Raw genomic sequence first — 19,852 nt, 5'->3', positions numbered from 1 at the left:
CGGCGCTTCCCCGCCCGCCGGCCTCCCGCGCAGCCCGCGGAGGCGGGAGGGTCGCGGGGCCCGGTGCGCGGGGAGCGGGAAGGGGCCGGGCGGGGCGCGGCGGGCGGCGGCGCGAGGGCGGCTTGAGGGGGAGGGCGAACGGAGCCCCGGGAGGAAATCACAAACAGCTCGGAGGCGGGCGGTGCGGCTTCTCGTGGCTCCGCACATCCTCCGCCAGCCGGCCCTTCTGGACGGCGGGGCGAGGAGGGCCCGGGGTGGGGTGGGGGGAGTCCCGTGCACCGTGAGCCCGGGGCCCGCGCGGGCCGAGGGGGGCTGGGGGGGGGTGCCGGGAAGGCATTGCGTGCCGAGTGAGGCTTTCGTCTCTCCGCGGAGGTGCCTTCTCCGTCCGCTTTACTGTGCTCAGCCCGGAGATTTAAGGAGCACTGGCAAGGTACACAGCGTCGCTGGTGACGGAGGAGGGTCCAGGAGCAATGAGTAAGGCGCGAGCCGGGACAAACACCCAAAGGTTGGGAAACTGTTGAGTGAGGCAGTGGAGGATGGAGAGCCAAGAGGAGTGTCCGCGCAGGGCTGCGGGGAGGAGAGTCAGCGGGAGCGGGCCAGGCCTTGAGGCTCCCTAATGCTGACCTTGAAGGACCGTCGCGAGCCCGGGGGAGGATATGCAGATGCTGGGCAGGGGGCAGGCTTGAAGGGGAGCTGAGAGCGGAGTTGCACGCTGCGGGTCCCCCTCACTTAGCTGCAGACACGTTATCTTTTTTGGCCAAGTACAGTGTTTGGGAAAACGTCTTGAATCTGTTGCCAGAACTTTTTAATTGGAAGATTTTCATATAAAATCTTTCCTCTCTCTCTCTTCCTTTCTTCTTTCCTTCCTCTCTCTGTCCCCCCTTTCCCTCTCCCTCTCCCTCTCCTCCCTTCTTCCCTCCCAGGTCTCTCCCCTCCTTTTCTTCTTTTCTTGTCTTTAGATACATATTTAAAATTGGGAGATCTGGTAGCAGTCATCCTGAATTCCCATATGACAGCTTTTGGCTGGAGCTGGGTGGTGGTCGCCCCCTCAGCTGGAGAGTGGATTCCCTAGTAGGCCACAGTTCACACCACACCCTGTCGTGAGTTCCCACACCGAAGCTAGGTGTCCTTTGCCATTTATCATATTTTTGATGTCTTCTTTAAATGAAGTAAATGGGAAATGAAATATTTCTTATACACTTACATTTTTATGCTAAGAAAAAATATAGAGAGATAAAGAAGGCTGAGGATTTCTTTCTTTTATTTATTTTTTTTTAAGATTTTATTTATTTGAGAGAGAAAGAGGGAGAGCACAGAGGGAGAAGCAGACTCCCTGCTCAGCAGAGAGCCTGCATGGGGCTCAATCCCAGGACCCGGAGATCATGACCTGAGCCAAAGGCAGGTGCTTAACCCACTGAGCCACCCAGGCGCCCCAACGCTGAGGATTTCAATAAATTTTTTTCCTCATGCCCTGAATAGCTTCACTCATTTATTTATCTGCCTGATGTCCACAGGCATATACATGTGTGACCTTGCTTAGATTCAGGGATGAGCGTGATGAGCTCAAAGCATATTGAGAATGGTTGGGTGAAAGCTGAGAATTAATGCTGGGGCGTGGGTTGTTATATGTTGTTTAATAAAGTGTGTGTACAATACAGGCACTCTGTTTGTCCATATACCTAGAGTTAATCCAGTCTCACCCAATTCATAAACCCTCTTTAAAGCATCCCTGATAGATAAAGCCACGAGTAACGTATAGACTCTTTTAAGGCAAAATTTTTTCGCAGATCCTTTGTGTTTATTTAAACGAGTTTGGTTATGTTACTTAAATATGCTCAAACATCCACTGTGCATAGAGTCCTTTGATCATAGCTGTGTTACAACCATAACTAAAAGACATGCACAAAATAAATTCACTCAACATTAAAAAATGCAATAAATTCAAATTCACATCATTAATTTGATATGACATATGCTATTTTGCTGAACTCAGTTGAAACTCTCAGTATGGATATGATGCTAACCCCTATAGTTCAGGTTTTCTTGAGTTTAGCAAGGCTGATCAGGTATGCCCCATGGGGTAACTCAATTCAGCCACCACTGTTCTGTGTTCTAATTACTACAAAATTATGATGTCACTTTGCCCTTCACCTGGTACAGGACATCATTTACGTGTTAATTCCTCCTGTGTTCTTTCTGTGCTACCAGTTGCAGGTAAAGTAATACTACTTTGGTCCACTGTGTTTATATTTTTTAATGTATTTTTAATTTTTTTTTGAAAGTAATCTCTACGTCCACCTGGGTCTTGAACTCATGACCCCGAGATCAAGAGTTGCATGCTCTTCTGACTGAGCCGGCCCGGGCGCCCCAGGGTCCAATGTATCTATAAACACAAAGGCAGATGAGAACACTGCATTTGCCGAGTTGTATTTGCTTACTTAAAAACTTTAAGGATTTGGGGCGCCTGGGTGGCTCAGTCAGTTAAGCGGCTGCCTTTGGCTCAGGTCATGATCCCAGGGTCCTGGGATCAAGCCCCGCATTGGGCTCCCCACTCAGCGGGGAGCCTGCTTCTCCCTCTCCGACTCTCCCTACTTGTGTTCTCTGTCTCGCTGTCTCTCTGTCAAATAAATAAATAAAATCTTTAAAAAAATTTTTTTAAGGATTATTTTCATAATGAAATTTACAAAACTGAACACTTCTCATAGAGAACTCTTAGATTCCCAGGCATATGTCTGTAAACCTCCAAGGGTCCAAAGATCCCAGATGGAGAAGAATCCATCCAGCTCATTATATTTACTTATTTTATATTAATTAATTAATTATGGGAGCCAGGGGAGAGGGAGAGAGAGAATCCTAAGCAGGCTCTGTGCCCAGTGTGGAGTCAATCTCACAACCCTGAGATCATGACCTGAGTTGCAATCAAGAGTTGGATGCTTAACCACTGAGCCACCCAGGCACCTCCAACTAGTTCATTACTGGTCACTGGATGGGAGATATACTGACTTTCCATTATCAGCCCATGACAGACATCGATAATCAATCTAGATATTCTTTCCTCTCTGAGCCTGTGCTGGGCTCCAAGGCATTCTCTACATAATCAGAGCCAGTCCTTAGAGTTCGAGTTAAATCCTATTTGCCTAGTAGGTGGGATAGACTAGATTATGGGGAATTTTTCACTCTAGCTTCAGGGTTCAGCCTTATTAGGAAGCAGTGGGAATATTTTGAGAAGAGAATGCTAGCGGGGTTACTTAACCTGGGATGGTAAGAAGGGTTAAAAAGTAGAGGCAGACGTGCCTGGAGAGAGGCTGTTCCTTTGTTCATTCATTAATTTGTCAGTACTGGAGTACCCACTGTGGTTAATGGGGTCTGGGGGGGGAGGGGGAGGTGAAGACATGGTGTCTTGCTTCAAAGGTCTTAGTAATTTGTTCATCAGATACTTACTGAGTCCCCAGTGTGTGCCAGAGGTTTAGGATGGACACTGGGGATTATAACAGTGAGCAAGCAAAACACAGTCTCCTCGTAGATTTTAGGATTTAATGGAGAAGATATTCTTTTGACAAGTAAGGACACATTTTAATGAATATTACAAAAGGGGAAGCAGATGTAGCTCTGGAAATGAATGGTAGGGAGTCCTCACCTCTTCTAGTGGCCTAAAGTATTAGTGGGGGTAGGGAAGTCATTTGAGGGTATGAGGTTCAGCAAAGGGATAAAGAGGGTGATTTGAGTTGAGGCGTTCACAGGGATCAGATTGTAGAGACAGGAGATTTGGGACTTGATCCTAAGGACAATGGAGAGTCATGAAGGGGTTGAAGTAGGGGAGATTTGCATTTTAAAAGGATGCCTGTAGGGACGCCTGGGTGGCTCAGTCGTTAAGCGTCTGCCTTCGGCTCAGGTCGTGATCCCAGAGTCCTGGGATGAGCCCCGCATCGGGCTCCCTGCTCGGCAGGAAGCCTGCTTCTCCCTCTGCCACTCCCCCTGCTTGTGTTCCCTCTCTCGCTGTGTCTCTCTCTTCAAATAAATAAATAAAATCTTTAAAAAAAAAAAAAAAAAAGGATGCCTGTAGCTCCAGAGTGGTGGATAGAGCTGAGGGGAAGGTGGCAGAGAAGCCGGAGGGAGGTCGAGATAGTGGTCCAGGAGATGTGATGATGGCCTTGACACTGGGGTGGTAGCAGATCAATACTTAGGAGCTAGAAATGACCAAACTTGGTGAATGCGTGATGCCCGGCTTTCAGACTTGAGCCATTTCAAGGTATCCTCCATTAAGAGGGGGAACACTGGTGGGAGCAGCGGGGGGAGCAGATGCCTCAGTGTCAGGAGACCGTGGGGCACTGAGGTAGAGATGGTCCAGCAGGCCATTGTTTATATTGCCCTGAAGCCATATACGGATCTCCAAATAAGGAGGCAAGTCTAGACTAGTGATAGAAATGTGGGAACCTTTGGTGTGTAGTTGCGCTGCCCAAGCAGAATTCCTAGAACACATCTTGCACATTGCTGACCTGGATTCTAATTTGGTCCTTGTGGGGGTGTAGGGTGTGTGTGTACCTGGATGCTTTTTTTTTTTTTTAATTAGGACCAATGGTGAATATTGGGATTTTATATTAAAGTTTGGATTCTGGCTTCTTTTGAAAAATGAAATCATCTAACAACACTCACTACATTTCTGCATGACAGCAGTTGCCGGGAGCTCCCATAGTGGCTTCCCCATTGGAAAGTGCATGTATGTGTTCAGTTTGCCACAGTCCCCAGCGCTCCCTGTGGTGTTCCTCACAAGGATTCCAGCTACTTCACTTACTTCTCTTCCGCACTTGGCACCTGCAGACATTTAAGTTTGTGAGCCCTGCTATAGAGTGAAATGTGGAGAGGACCAAGAGAAGCCCAGGGAGCCCCACCATGTAAAGGGGAGGTAGAGGAAGGGAGCCAGCAAAAAAGACCAAAGAGCAACCAGAGAGGGAAAGGAGAGCATGTCAAGCAGCCAAGCCCAGTGCTGTTGACTCGGTCTGACATGATAAGGACATGTCCTTTGGTTTAGTCAAGTGAGGCCATTGGTATTCTGGGTGAGAGCCCCTGTGTTCACAGTGAGGTGGTTGGAATGGAGGTTGTGAGGTATCCAGGACCAAATGGAAGGAAAGAGAGACTGGATTGGGAGCTTGTTCCAGAAGTTCAACTTTGAAGGACAACTTGTAGTTTTGAGAAACCACAGGGTAAACACGGCACATCAGCCTGGAGTGTTAATTTAGCTTGAATATTTGGGGAGAATCATTTTATATCATTTTATATTAAAACAAACAAATATTAGATGTGTTCTGTAGCAGTGAGGAGAGGAGAGAGGAGTGGGAGTGGGAGCGTCTGCCTTTGGCTCAGGTCATGATCTCGGGGTCCTGGGATCGAGTCCCACGTCGGGCTCCTTGTTCAGCTGGGAATCTGCTTCTCCCTCTGCCCCTTCCCCTGCTTGTGTGCTCTCTCTCTCTCTGACAAATAAATAAAGTCTTAAGAGAGAGAGAGAGGAGAAAAGACTAGACATACTGGATTTGGGCTAAATATTGAGTGCTATCTCTTTGCCAGATGCTGTGCTGACTCCTTTACATTCATTATCTCCTGTGGTTTTCACAGTGACCCTAGGGAATGTGTAGCTAGGTTATTCTTCATTTTGCAGATGAGCATACTGACGCTTGAGAGGTATGGTTGCATGGCTGATGAGTAGCAGAGCTGGAGTTTGAATATGGCTGTACCACTGAATGTCTGTGTGCTCCACTGCCTTTATCCTCCTCCACCCCCCAAGGATATCTACTTATACCAGCAGCATCTGTTGAAAACACTTTCCTCATTGAATTGCTATGGTACTTTTGTCAAAAATCAATTGGCCAGATATTGTGTGGGTCCGTTTTTGGACTCTCTCTTCTGTTCTATTGATCTGTACATCTCTCCGACAGTAGCACATGCTTGAATTACTGTAGCTTTATAGTAAGTCTGGAAACAAGGTAACAGCCTTCCAACTTTGCTCTTTTTATTTTATTTTATTTATTTTTAAAGATTTTATTTATTTGACAGAGACACAGGGAACACAAGCAGGGGGAGTGGGAGAAGGAGAAGCAGGCTTCCTGCTGAGCAGGGAGCCTGATGCGGGGCTTGATCCCAAGACCCTGGGATTATGACCAGAGCCGAAGGCAGACACTTAACAACTGAGCCACCCAGGCACCCCAACTTTGCTCTTTTTAAAAATTGCTTTGACTATTGTAGGTTAGTCTTTTGCAGATCTGTAAATTTTAGGATTATGTTGTCAGTTTCTATAAAAAGGTCTGCTGAGATTTTTGTTTGGGACTGGCTGCTGTGAGACTTTTTAAAAAGGGAATTAGTGAGGCGTGGCTCTCATTTCATATAGACATTGAGGGACATTCCCCTAAAGTGTGTGGCTGCAAGCTGGAGGTTGCTAAGTAAGTTTCAAGGTGAGGCATGTAGGGAAAAGGAGTGGATGAGCCAGGAATGAGTAAGCGGTAGCTGATCTCAGGCCATGGTGGAGGAGTGGTAGGGCGCCGTGAGGTCTTGGGCAAGTGATGCCTCAAGCCCTGTGCAGGGGGACAGCTGCTTCTCAGTTCCACGCACTGTTGCCTTGCAAGAACGTACATTTGGTGTTGCTTGATCTTTCTGTCAAGAGAAGTTGGAAATCCAGGTTTTATACAGTCTTCTGATTCAAAATGGAAGTGTAAAGCATTGAGTGGGTCAGTATCCTGTGGGTCAAACAGAACTCTCTAAACATGGCCCCTGACCTGCCAACCTGTGACCTCTACCTTTGGCTACTCACTCTTCGGTGCCCATTTTCATCCTCAGGAAGCATGACGGCGTTGAAGACAGTCTCTAAAGTTCTTTCTAGCTCATCGATTCTAGATTTCAAAAGAGGAATATATCAGAGTTACTCAGGGGTTTAGGAGGAAGCTGAGAATATCAACAATAATGATGATACTTTGAGAAGTTGTGCAGAGCTTTCCATTTTACACCCCACTGTCATATCTGTTCTGTCTTTTAATCCTTACGTTGTCTTTGTGAAGTAGACGGCAGAATAATTTCCCCAACCGCGTGGGAGCTTCAAGGCACACAGTCAGGTCTTCCAGTTCTGAATGCAGTCCTCTTTTCCCCATAACTCAGCAGTCTGTGAAGACTCTAGAACAGGCACTTTGGGAGGGAGAGCAGGTATGGGAGGTTGTGGGAGGGCGGGCCTTAGGCTCAGGTGAAGGCAGGTGTCTAGCTAGATTTAGAACTTAGCTTGGTTGAAGTGTCAAGGCTTTTGGGTACAAGTTGAAGCCTTTGTGGGAGCTCTCTGAAGGCAGGAACCTTGGCATGTATTCATCTTAGCAAGACAGTGCCTGGCACAGTACCTAACATACATAGTTAAAAGTTTCTGTATAAGTGAATAAATGGATGGATTGATGGAAGAAGGAATCAAAGGCTTGAGATCAAGGGGGCCAGGAATTTTGTCTAGAGACTTTCAAGGACGGAGAGTCAAATGCTTCTGGTAAATGCTTTGAGAATGTTAAGATCAAAAGCTGAGACTTTATTGTTATAATTCAGCTGATAGATGGAAAAGGCTAACTATGTCCTCCTCATATTTGACTCTTGGATCTGGGTTCTGATGACTAGATTATAGCTGCCTCCCAGTGCAGTGTGTTTGGGAAATCAAATACTGTGGGTACAAGGAAGTTAAGGCCGCCAGGGGGTTTTGTATGCCTTTAAAACTTCCAGCCAGATGTAGGCTCTTATCTTTTGGAGATGCATATTGAAATATGGAATGATACAATGTCTGGATTTCTTTCAGTGGGGTGCCATGGGTAGTCAGGGGGTAAAGCTGAGTCAAGACTGGACATAAGATCATCGTGGAAGCTAGAAGCTATTAGATGGGGTTTCATTGTATTCATCTTTATTTTGTATATATTTGAAATTTTTCATAATAAATATAAAGACTGAACAAAATCAGAGAGCTTCATAGGCCCAGCAATGCTTTTTATCAACCAAACTTCATTTTTCTCTGAGCTTGTAAATACTATGATCATTGAGAGAGAAATGGGGGGGGGGGTGCCTGGGTGGCTCATTCGGTTAAGCCTCTGCCTTTGGCTCAGGTCATGATCCTGGGGTCCTGGGATCGAGCCCCATGTTGGGCTCCCTGCTCATTGGGGGTCTGCTTCTCCCTCTCTCTCTGTCCCTCCTCCCTGCTTGTGTTCTTTCTCTCAAATAAATAAATAAATAAATCCTAAAAAAGAGAGAGAGAGAAATGGAGCAAAGAAAAGGACTACGGCAGATATAAGAATGTGTGTGTGTGTGTGTGTGTGTGTGTGTGTGTGTTTAAGAGAGGGAAGGGGTGGGTAGAGGGAGAGGGAGAGAGAGAGTCTTAAGCAGGCTCCATGCCCAGTGCGGAGATGATCTCACAACCCTGAGATTATAACTTGAGCCCAAATCAGGAGTCGAATACTTAACCAACTGAGGCACCCAGGTACCCAAGAATGTGGGTTTTGAGGTGGCCATAGCTTGGCCTCCTCTAGCTGTGTGACCTTGGGCAAATGTTGAGCTTCCTTAAGTCTGGGTCTCTAGGTCTGTAAAAGCAGGATGATATGGTGTCCCTTGGTGGTTGTGGAGAGGGTTAGGGATGAATTGGGTAAAGCACCTGAGGACAGCATCTGGCTCATCTTAGGGGCTTCTATCTGGTAGCTTTTTATTATTATTAGACAAAAGATCTAATAATGAAAGCCTTCAGGGTTCCCATTGCCTCTTTCTTCCCCACGTGAATTATAAGTGCCAAGGATTATGTAACCACAGAGGTAATTTATTGTTTTAGAAACAGAACTCTTGAAGACCAAATTGGACTGCTTTGGGGTTTATAAGAACTGTAACCAGTTTACTGCGTTTTGAAAAATGAAGCAAGGAAGAACTTCCAGAAGAAAGGCATATAAAAGCAGTGGGATGCCATTTGATACCTGTTGAGTTGGCCTCCTCCTTTGCCCCAATTAAGGATGATATTCAGTGTTAGTGAGCTTTCTTGTGAAACTGTTTTCTCATACATACTTCATATACCCGCTGGGACCGCATTTTGACATTATGTGTTGAGAGCCGTCGAAAGACCCGGGCGCAGAGACTCAGGAATCACTCTTTGGAATGTGTTCTTAGGAAATATAGCCATTAAAGATGATGAATATCCTAGGAAAGAGTTCAGATGTAAGCACGCGGGATCGTACCTGAGTTATGACTCCCGCCATGCTGGTATTACACACGCATGTAAGCGGAGACTGGACAGGAGAAGGGAGAACGGTTAATGTGTTAGAGGCCTGGAGAATGGCTTAGTTTTCCTTTAAGAGACTCTTTTATTGCTGTTAGAGGTTGGGCCTGCCTACACACACACAAAGACCTTGCAAAGACCTCACTATCACTGCGCATGGGACATTTGGAACATGGGTAGATTCTTTCCAAAAATAGACTAGTCAAAAATCAAAAGGCACTGGAACCCTGAAGGTTTTAGGTAGAAAAGAAACCGAAACCAAGACTTTCACTCTTGAACCTTTCTGCTACAAAATACCCGTACTTCAATGCTTCCCTCAGATCTTTGCTGTCATCTCTCAACCGTCTTGAAATCTCTTTGTTTCTAGGTCCAATTTCAGAAGCTTCAGCAGCTGCGCCTCACACAGTACCATGGCGGGTCCTTACCGAACGTGAGCCAGCTGCGGAGCAGCGCGGCGGAGTTCCAGGTACCTCCAGATACTTCCTTCCTCCAGTCTGAATCGGGTGTAACAAGATCGGCAGCGATTGTCCTTAGAAAGATTGGATCTTGAAGGATAAACTGGGCCGAGATACAGTTCAGTGTCTTCCGGGAAGCCCGTCATTCTTTTTCCTAGTTTCTGTAGCCTGCCATAGCATTATCTCATGGGCTGGCTAAGGCAGCCCTGTCCAAGAGAAATATACCGTGAGCCACATATGTAATCCAGACTTCTCTAGTAGCCACATCAAAGGCAAAGAAACAGGTGCAATTAATTTTATTATTATTTAAATAAATTATTATTTAACCCGGTAAATCCAAAATATTATCATTTCAACATATAATCAGTATAACAAACACAAATGAGATATTTCACATTCTTTTTAAAGTTTAGACTAAGTCTGAAATCTAGTGCATATTGTACACATACAGCACGTCTCCGTTGAGACTAGCCATATTTTACTACCTTCATGTGGTTGGTTTCTACCATATTGGACAGTGCAGATCTAAGGCCCAGATAGGTGGTCTCTTGCATTTACATTAGTGCAGTGTCATACGGTGCCTCAATCATTCATATCATTGAAGAACTTTTTTTTTTTTTTTAAGATTTTATTTATTCATTTGAGAGAGAGAGTGAGAGAGAGAGCCCAAGAGGGGGTAGGGTCAGAGGGAGAAGCAGACTCCCTGCTGAGCAGGGAGCCTGATGTGGGACTCGATCCCAGGACTCTGGGATCATGACCTGAGCCGACGGCAGTCGCTTAGCCAACTGAGCCACCCAGGCGCCCCCATATCATTGAAGAACTTTGTTCAAAATGATGTGGAATCAGTATTTCAGACAATGGTATAGGATACTGTTGTTAAGATCCGAAGTAGACATCCTAGTCTGAAAAATTAGGAGCCTGTCATAGTTCTAATTAAACAATTTAAGATTTGGTGTTGAAGTTGGGAACTTTAAGACAAGGTGTAAGTTAATTTATTTGGATGCCTGTCCATTTTAAAAGCACTATCTTCTTTCTTTGCTGTAAAAGCTGGGTGTACTTGTTTGATGATGGTCCTATAAGGCAAAAGTATTATTTAAAATAGAGACTTCGTTTGAGAGTGCTAACAGGGGCTCTTAAATATAACGGTTATTAGAAAAAGCACAATGTGAACACACTTGTACCCTGTTATACTGGATATTTCCTACATTGACATTGGAATCTCACTATGCTGCTGCCTATATCAGAGGCCTGCCTCGGTAGACCAGATGATCTTCTGCGTTGGCCTATTGGATCATTCAGTATCCAGATAAAGCAGGTCTCTGCTTTATGCTGGATTTCATGCTTCTGAAATCAGAGCACTGCCAAGGTGTGCTGTGTTTGAGATCCTGATTTTGTGGTACTTGATAGTCAACTTTAGAGGAATATAGATAGAACTTACTATCCTGCCCCTGTCCTGTTGCAGCGGGAGGTGGGATGAACTAACAGCCCTTGGCCTTCCCAGGATTCTTTCTTTGAGTATGTTTTTTTTTTTTAATTTTTTTTTTAAGATTTTATTTATTTATTTGAGAGAGAGAGAGCATCAATGGGAGGAGAGGAAGAGAGAGAGGGAGAAGCAGACTCCCCACTGAGCAGGGAGCTGGATGCAGAACTCAATCCCAGGACCCTGAGATCATGACCTGAGCCGAATGCAGATGCTTAACCGACTGAGCCACTCAGGCATCCCTGAATATTTTTTATTTTTATTTTTTTGCTTTGAAACAATCACAAACTTACAGAAAAGTTGGAAGTTCAGGATAAATAACTTTTTTTTCTCCTTGAGAAAATAAGTTGCTAACCTAATGCTCTTTCAGCCCCAAACATTTCACTGTGTATTTTCCTACAAGCAAGGACATTGTCCCTTATAACCCAAACAGAGCCATCAAAATCATAAAATTAATAGTGGAATGTTATTACCATCTGATCCACGGGTCCCATTCATGTGTGGTTTCACCATGTGTCCCATTACTGCCCTCTGCAGCAAAAGGATCCAGTTCAGAATCACCTGTATTTATTGTCCTTAGTCTCCTTCAGTCTAGAACAGTTTTTCAGTCTTTTATTTTTGACATTAAAGAAATTATTTCTGACTTTTATGACCTTAGCCACTTTTGAAGAGCACCAGTCGGGTATTTTGTAGAATATCCCTCAGTTGGGGTTTGTCTGATGCTTCTTCATGATTCGAGTCAGATTTGTGTCTTTGACAGGAATAGTAGAGAAATGATGCTGTTATTGTGTCCCCTTAAGTGGATGATTTTCTTTTGTCCTATTACTACTGGTGTTCACTTTTATCAGTTAAGGTGGTGTTTGTCAGCCCTCTTCATGTTAAAGTTTCTCTTCCCCTTTGTAGTTAACAAATATTTTGTGAGGAGATACTTCATCCTGATCCTCTTCAGACTTGCATACATCCGTTTATTTATTTCTGTATATCTGATTTTGTGGCTTCTTATTTTATTCAGTGGGTTATAATCCAGAACTATTATTTTGATTTTGATGCTCACATAATCTCTGATTAGGCCAGTGGGAGCCGCCTTCTTGGGATTCTTGACAAACTGAGAAAAAAAGGGAATCCCAGGAACATAGTTTTTTTTTGTTTTTTTTTTTAAGTAAACTTTTTTCAGGTGCAATTTACAATACAATCGACCTTTCTTTTTAAAGATTTACTTATTTATTTATTGAGAGAGAGGGGGAGAGAGAGAGCGCGCGCACATGTGCGAGCAGGGGGAGGGGTGGAGGGAGAGAGAATCTCCAGCAGAGACTCCCTGTGGAGCTTGGAGCCTGACACAGGGCTCGATCCTAGGACCCCGAGACCGTGACCTGAGCTGAAACCAAGAGTCGGATGCTTAACTGACTGAGCCACCCAGGTGCCCCTCAACTGACCTTTCTTAGGCATATAATTCTATGTTGTATAATCACCGCCATAGCCAAGATACAGAACAGTTCTGTCACCCACCAGCCAGAAGTTCCTACAGGTCCCTTAGTGATCTGCCTCCACCCCCCACCTCCAGCCTCTGGAAACCACTGGTCTGCAGTTTTGCCTATTCCAGTGTGTCCTGTAAAGGGAATCAAAGGTGTGTAATCTTTGGAGTTCTTCTTTCACTTAGTATGTTGCATTAGAGATGCATCCGTGTTGGTGCACATGTTAGTTTCCTAGGGCTGCCCTAACAAAGTACCATAAACTGGGTGGCTTCAAACAGCAGAAATTGATCCTCTTGCAGTTCCGAGGCTGGAAGGCTGAGATCGAGGTGTCAGTAGGACCGTGCTGTCTGGAGGCTTTAGGGAAGTTCCTTGCCGGGCACCTGGGTGGCTCAGTCGTTAAGTGTCTGCCTTCAGCTCAGGTCATGATCCCAGGGTCCTGGGATCGAGCCCCGCATCGGGCTCCCTGCTCCGTGGGAAGCCTGCTTCTCCCTCTCCCACTCCCCCTGCTTGTGTTCCCTCTCTCACTGTATCTCTCACTGTCAAATAAATAAAATCTTAAAAAAAAAAAAAAAAAAGAATCCTTTCTTGCCTCTTCCTAGCTTCTGTTGGTTGTTGCCAGTCCTTGGCGCCCCTGGGCTTATAGCTCCCTCCCTCCAGCCTCTGCCTCCATTCTGTAGGACCTTCTCCCCTGTGTGTGTGTGTGTGTGTGTGTGTGTTTGTGTGTCTAAAGCTCCTTCCCCCTTGTCTTTTAAAGCCACCACTCATTGGATCAAGGGCCCACTCTAATCCACTACGACCTCATCTTAAGTTAATTACCTCTGTCAAGATTCTGTTTCTGAATAAGATCACATTCATAGGTACTGGGGGCTAGGATTTGAGCATATCTTTTCAGGGGAACATGATTCAACTCACTGCATTGCATTTGTCTGTAGTTCATTCTTTTTTATTGCTCAGTAATATTCCATTGTATGGGGGGTACTGTAATTTCTCTGTCCATTCATCAGTTGATGGACATTTGGATCATTTCCAGGCTTCGGCAATTGTGAATAAAGATACTCCCATGTAGGGCGCCTGGGTGGCTCAGTTGGTTAAGCGACTGCCTTCGGCTCAGGTCATGATCCTGGAGTCCCGGGATCGAGTCCCACATCGGGCTCCCTGCTCAGTGGGGGGTCTGCTTCCCCCCTGCCCTCTTCCCTCTCGTGCTCTCTGTCTCTCATTCTCTCTCTCTCTCAAATAAATAAATAAAATTTAAAAAAAAAAAGATACTCCCATATAGTTTTTTTTTTTTTAAGATTTTATTTATTTATTTGAGAGACAGAGACACAGCGAGAGAGGGAACACAAGCAGGGGGAGTGGGAGAGGGAGAAGCGGGCTTCCCGCCCAGCAGGGAGCCCGATGCGAGGCTCGATCCCAGGACCCTAGGATCATGACCTGAGCCGAAGGCAGACGCTTAATGACTGAGCCTCCCAGGCGCCCACATACAGTTTTTATGTAAATACTTAGTAGAGAAATGGCTGGATCATATGGCAAGTGTATCTTCATAAGAAACTGCCAAGCTGTTTTACAATGTGTCTGTACTGTTTCACGTTCCCACCAGCAGTATAGAGAGTTGCAGTGATTCTACACTGCTCTCCAGTATTTCAGGGTGGTTTTTTCTTTTTTTTTTTAATTTTGGCAAAAAACACAACATAATATTTACCATCTTAACCATTTTTTTTTTTTAAGATTTATTTATTTGTGTGAGAGAGAATGAGAGAGAGCACATGAGAGGGGGGGAGGGGCAGAGGGAGAAGCAGATTCCCTGCCAAGCAGGGAGCCCGATGCAGGACTCGATCCAGGGACTCCAGGATCATGACCTGAGCCGAAGGCAGTCGCTCAACCAACTGAGCCACCCAGGCACCCTAAAAGCTCACTTTCATTCCTGCAACACTGCTCATCCTCACTTCTAATCTGCTCTAATAGTTTAAAATAAATTTCTCTTACATCATTTTCTATGCATTTGTGAACACCTTTACCAACACTGGTGTTATCCAACTCTAAGTTCTGCCAGTGTGTTAGGTTTAAAAAAAGTACTTGAATGAGATTTTTTTTTTTCTCTAAGATTTTATTTATTTATTTGAGGCAGAGAGAATGAGAGACAGAGAGCATGAGAGGGAGGAGGGTCAGAGGGAGAAGCAGACTCCCCGCCGAGCAGGGAGCCCGATGCGGGACTCGATCCCGGGACTCCAGGATCATGACCTGAGCCGAAGGCAGTCGCTTAACCAACTGAGCCACCCAGGCACCCCCATCTTAACCATTTTTAAGTGGATGGTTCAGTGCTGTTAAGTATATTCACATTGTGCAACTTTTTCATCTGACAAAACTGACACTCGGTACCCATTGGACAACAACCGATACCCCCTTCCCTGTGGCCCCACGACCACAGTCGTACTTTCTGGCTCTATGGCTTTGACTGCTCTAGGCACTTCATGCAAGTGGAATCCTACAGGATTGTCTTCTTGTGACTGGCTCATTTCACTTAACATGGTGTCCTCAAGGCTCACCCATATTACGGAGTGTGGCAAGATTTCCTTTTTATTTAAGGCAGAGAGTATTCCATTGTATATAGAGAGACCACATTTTGTTTGTCCTTTCACCCGTTACGGACACCCGGTCACTTCCACCTCCTGGCTATTGTGAATAATGCCGCTACGAACGTGGGTGTGAAGATATCTCCTAGAGATCCAGCTCTCCGTTCTTTTGGGGTGTATGCTCAGAAGTGGCATTGCTGGGTCATACGGTAATTCTATTTTAAGTATTTCGAGTAACAGCCGTACTGTTTTCCGTTGCGTCTGCACCGATTTCCACCTCCCACCAGCCGGGCACGAGGGCACCAGTGTGTCCACATCATCTCCAGCACCTGTCACTTTCTGTGTGTCTCTGTTGGTTTGATAGTAGTCGTCCTGACGGGTGTGAGCCGGTGCTATCTCAGTTTAAAAGATTTTTGTTATTCTAGTGCATGTGTAGTACTATCTTATTATGTTTTAATTGGCATTTTCCTAATGACTAATGATGTTGAACATCCTCTTGTGTGATTATTTGCCACCCTGATCTCTTCTTTGGTGAGATGTCTGTTCAGAGCTTTTGTCCAGTTTTTAAATGAGTTGTTCATTTTCCTGTTATGTTGTGAGAGTTCTTCATATTTTTTTGGATGCCATTTCTTTTTTTTTTCTTCTTCTTCTTTTTTCTTAGAGAGTGAGCATGCATGTGCATGAGCGGCGCTGTGGTTGTGGGGGAGGGGCAGAGGGAGAGGGAGAGAGAATCTTCTGCAGGCTCCAGCACGGAGCCCGAGGCAGGGCTAGATCTCCTGACCCTGAGATCACGAAATCTGAGCTAAAATCAAGAGTCGGGCGCCCAGTGGACTGAGCCACCCAGGTGCCCCAGATGCCATTTCTTTATCAGATATGTATTTTGCAAGGTATTTTTTCCCTGTCTGTGGCTTATCTTCTCATTTTCTCAACAAAGTCTTGAAGAGCAGATGTTTTTACTTTCAATAAAGTTCATCAATTTTGTTGTTTTATGATTTGTGCCTTTCATGTCTTATTTAAGACTTATTTGCTTAACTCAAGGTCACAAAGATGTTTTTCCTGTGTGTTTTTTGGGAAGTTTTATAGTTTTAGGTTGTACACTTAGATAATTTCAAGTTACTTTTTTTTTTTATGTAGTGCAACATATGGATTGAGGACCACTCTCTTTGCATATGGAAGTTGAAATGTGCCAGCACCATATGTGAGAAGACTTTTCTTGCCTATTGAATTGCCTTCTCACATTTGTTCAAAGTCATTTGACCATGTATGTGTAGGTCTGTTTCTGGATTCCGTCTTCTGTTCCACTGATCTCCATGTCTCTCATTTTGTTAATACCACACTTTTTATCTATCTGCCTATTTATTTTTTAAAGATTTTATTTTTGAGCAATCTCTACACCCACCGTGGGGCTTGAACCCACAGCCCCGAGATCAAGAGTTGCATGCTCTTCTGACTGAGCCAGCCAGGTGCCCCTAATACCACACGTTTTTAAGAAGTATAATTGACGGGGCGCCTGGGTGGCTCAGTTGGTTGAGCGACTGCCTTCAGCTCAGGTCATGATCTTGGAGTCCCGGGGTCGAGTCCCGCATCGGGCTCCCTGCTCGGCGGGGAGTCTGCTTCTCCCTCTGACCCTCCCTCCTCTCATGTGCTCTCTGTCTCTCTCTCATTCTCTCTCTCAAATAAATAAAATCTTTAAAAAAAAAAGTATAATTGACATATAACAGTGTATTAGTTTCAGGCGTGGAATATAATGATCCAATATTTGTATGTATTACAAAGTGATCACCACAATAAGACTAGTTAATGTCTGTCACCATACAGTTACCCAAAAATTTTTTTTCTTGTAATGAGAAATTTTTAAGATTTACTCTCTTAGCAACCTTCAAATAGGCAATACAGTGTATTAAGTATAGTCACCATGCTGTACATTACATTCTCATGACTTATTTATTTTATACCTAGAAATCTGTGCCTCTTAACCCCCATACCCGTTTCATCTGCCCCCCCCCTTTAAGATTCCATATGTAAGTGAGATCCTACTAATACCAAACTATCTTGAGTGTTGTACCTTTACAGGAAGGCTTGGAACCAGGTAGTGAGAGCCTTCCAACTTTGTTCTTTTTAAAAGTTGTGTGCCTTACTTCAGTTGCTTTACTTATCCATACAATTGTAGAATCAGCTTGTTGATTTCTACGAAGAAAGCCTGCTGCGATTTTAGGTGGGGTTACGTGGAATCCGTAGATCAGGTTGGGGAGAATTGACATCTCGATGATAATGAGTCTCCCAATCCATAAACGTGGTACAGAAGCACAGATTGTGATTCAAGTGAAGTTGCTTATGATTACTTATTTAAACACAGTCCTCTTCCTCTTATGTTTATAGATCACTTTGGAGTTTACCAAATGTTTTCACATCCTGTTATTTTACTGCTCTTTACTACAACATTAGTTTGGTAACCCCAGTACTGTTTGAATATTGGTTAAAGATCAATTTTCTGTCCTAATGGAGGATCTCAAAGCACATTCTTCTCCTCTCACCCATTGGGCACTTGTACAGAGAACAGGGACTTATCAGATGAGTAAGCCAAAGCAGGCTTTTCAGTCTGCCTTCTGCTAATCCTCAGTGAGGGGTGGGTCATCAGTCAGGAGTGGCTAGGGTTACAGCCCTCCAATCTCTAGGCAGGGCCCAGCATGTGTCCACTGAAGGCAGAGAGAGGAAATGGCATTATCTTCTTTGAAAGCTAGGGCTGTGTCTTGGGGGGGGGGGGCATGGGGGAGAGTTGACTGTTCTGCAGCGTGTCCCAGCCTGCCTGAGAGCTAAGGCACCTGTTTGTGGTGTGGCAGCTACAGAGAGAGGGACAGACGGCTTCTCTCTGTGAAGGGCTATTTGGGTGTAGTTATAACCCTTCAGAGCCTCCATGCAACCTACCTTGTCCTTTTGAATTCTATCACTAAATCTAATCGCACTTTTTATATTTCTGATTACTACATTTTTAAAAAATTGCGTCATCTTGTTTATAACTGAGGGTTTATAAGTTCTAACTGATTTAGGGAACAGTCTGGTAGCTAAAGGGAGAAAGCCGTGTTGCACAGCAGTAAAAGTGGGGAGGGCCAGGTCCAGGCCAGTGATTTTCTTGAGGCCTGCTGCCAACGTGAGAGCATATAATGAGGCCCAGAGTTTGCACAGTAAGTATGTGAGAAAACCAGAACTTAAAAATCAAGTCTGGCTCCTAGTTCAATTTTTATGGTTTTCTCTTCAAATTTTTATAAGATTCTTAAAAAAAAAAAAAAAGATTGGCAAAAGATATGAATCAAATTCCAATAAATGGAAAACATTAGTAGTAATATTAATCTGAAAGTACTATGGATAATAGCTAGCATTTATTGAGCAGGTTTCACGATTTGTTTCTATGTCGCTTCAGCATATGAAACTCGAATCATGCCAGACAGTTGCCAAATCCACAGAAAACAGGTAACATCCCTGTTCACATTTTGGCTCTTCTTTCTCCTTTTTTTTTTTTTTAAGAGTTTATCCATTTATTTGAGAGAGAGAGAGAGTATGAGCAGGGGGGAGGAGCAGAGGCAGAGGGAGAAGCAGGCTTCCCGCCGAGCAGGGAGCCCGATGCGGGGCTGGATCCCAGGACCCCGGGATCATGACCCGAGCCGAAGGCAGACGCTTAACGACTGAGCCACCCAGGCGCCCCTTTGGCTCTTTTCTTTCAATAGTTTTTGCTGGGACCATAAATATTTTTAACAAAATCAGCATCATATTTACTGCCTGTATAATTTCATATCTTATTTTTTCACATCGTAAACATTTTTCCATATGTTTAAATGGTCTTCAAAAGCATAATTTCTGGTGACTTAACAATATTCTATCACACAGATGTCCCACAGTTTAACTGCCCCCTTATCACTGGACATTTGGGTTGTTTTTACTGTTTATTCATAGGATGTATGTGTGTGTGTATAAATTGATCGTGCACTAGGCCAAAGAAATTCTCAGTAAATTAAACAAGAGAAATTGATTTCAAACATAATCGAAAAAAATCGTAATCAATAATTTAAAAAAATCCAACCACTTGATCAAACATTTACATCTTTTAAAAAATTATTGCATATGTTGTCAATGGCAAGTTAGAATATATAGAGGGAAAAAAGATCACATTTGTAATAGCTTAACAATATAAATGTATAAAACATTTGTTTTACTGAAAAAACTTGTAAGAACTGTGTGAAAAAAATCTATAAAGCCTGAGAGAATATAAAGAGCTAAAAGTTTGCCTTCACTTTGAAAATCTGATGGAAGCTGTGAATCCTGCCTGAGAAAAATATATATACATGTACACATGCTCTCATTCACTTTCTTTTTTTTAAGATTTTATTTATTTTGTTTTTATTTATTTTTTTACAGATATATTTATTTATTTTTAGAGACAGAGAGTACAAGTGGGAGAGGGGCAAAGGGAGAGGGAAAGAGAATCTCAAGCAGACTCCCCGCTGAGCATGGAGCCTTTCTCGGGGCTCCATCCCACAACCCTGAGATCATGACCTGAGCCGAAATCAGGTGTTGGCTGTTTAACCAACTGAGCCACCCAGGTGCCCCTCATTCACTTTCTT

The 19,852-nt window shown here is 44.2% G+C and overlaps 1 protein-coding gene across 1 annotated transcript in view; it reads left to right on the top strand.

Moving 5' to 3' along the window:
• Nucleotides 1-9,237: 9,237 nt before the first annotated feature.
• Nucleotides 9,238-19,852, top strand: part of CRTC3 (CREB regulated transcription coactivator 3) — a 90,317-nt gene continuing 79,702 nt past the window's right edge. Inside the window, exons 1-2 of the mRNA XM_021680450.1 lie at nucleotides 9,238-9,258; nucleotides 9,627-9,725. Coding sequence (XP_021536125.1) covers nucleotides 9,238-9,258; nucleotides 9,627-9,725 — 120 coding nt within the window. The remainder of the gene's footprint in view (nucleotides 9,259-9,626; nucleotides 9,726-19,852) is intronic.

The sequence above is a fragment of the Neomonachus schauinslandi genome, chromosome 9, assembly GCF_002201575.2.
Source record: "Neomonachus schauinslandi chromosome 9, ASM220157v2, whole genome shotgun sequence".
Classification (NCBI taxonomy): Eukaryota; Metazoa; Chordata; class Mammalia; order Carnivora; family Phocidae; genus Neomonachus; species Neomonachus schauinslandi.
This window is presented reverse-complemented; position numbering and strand designations above follow the sequence as displayed.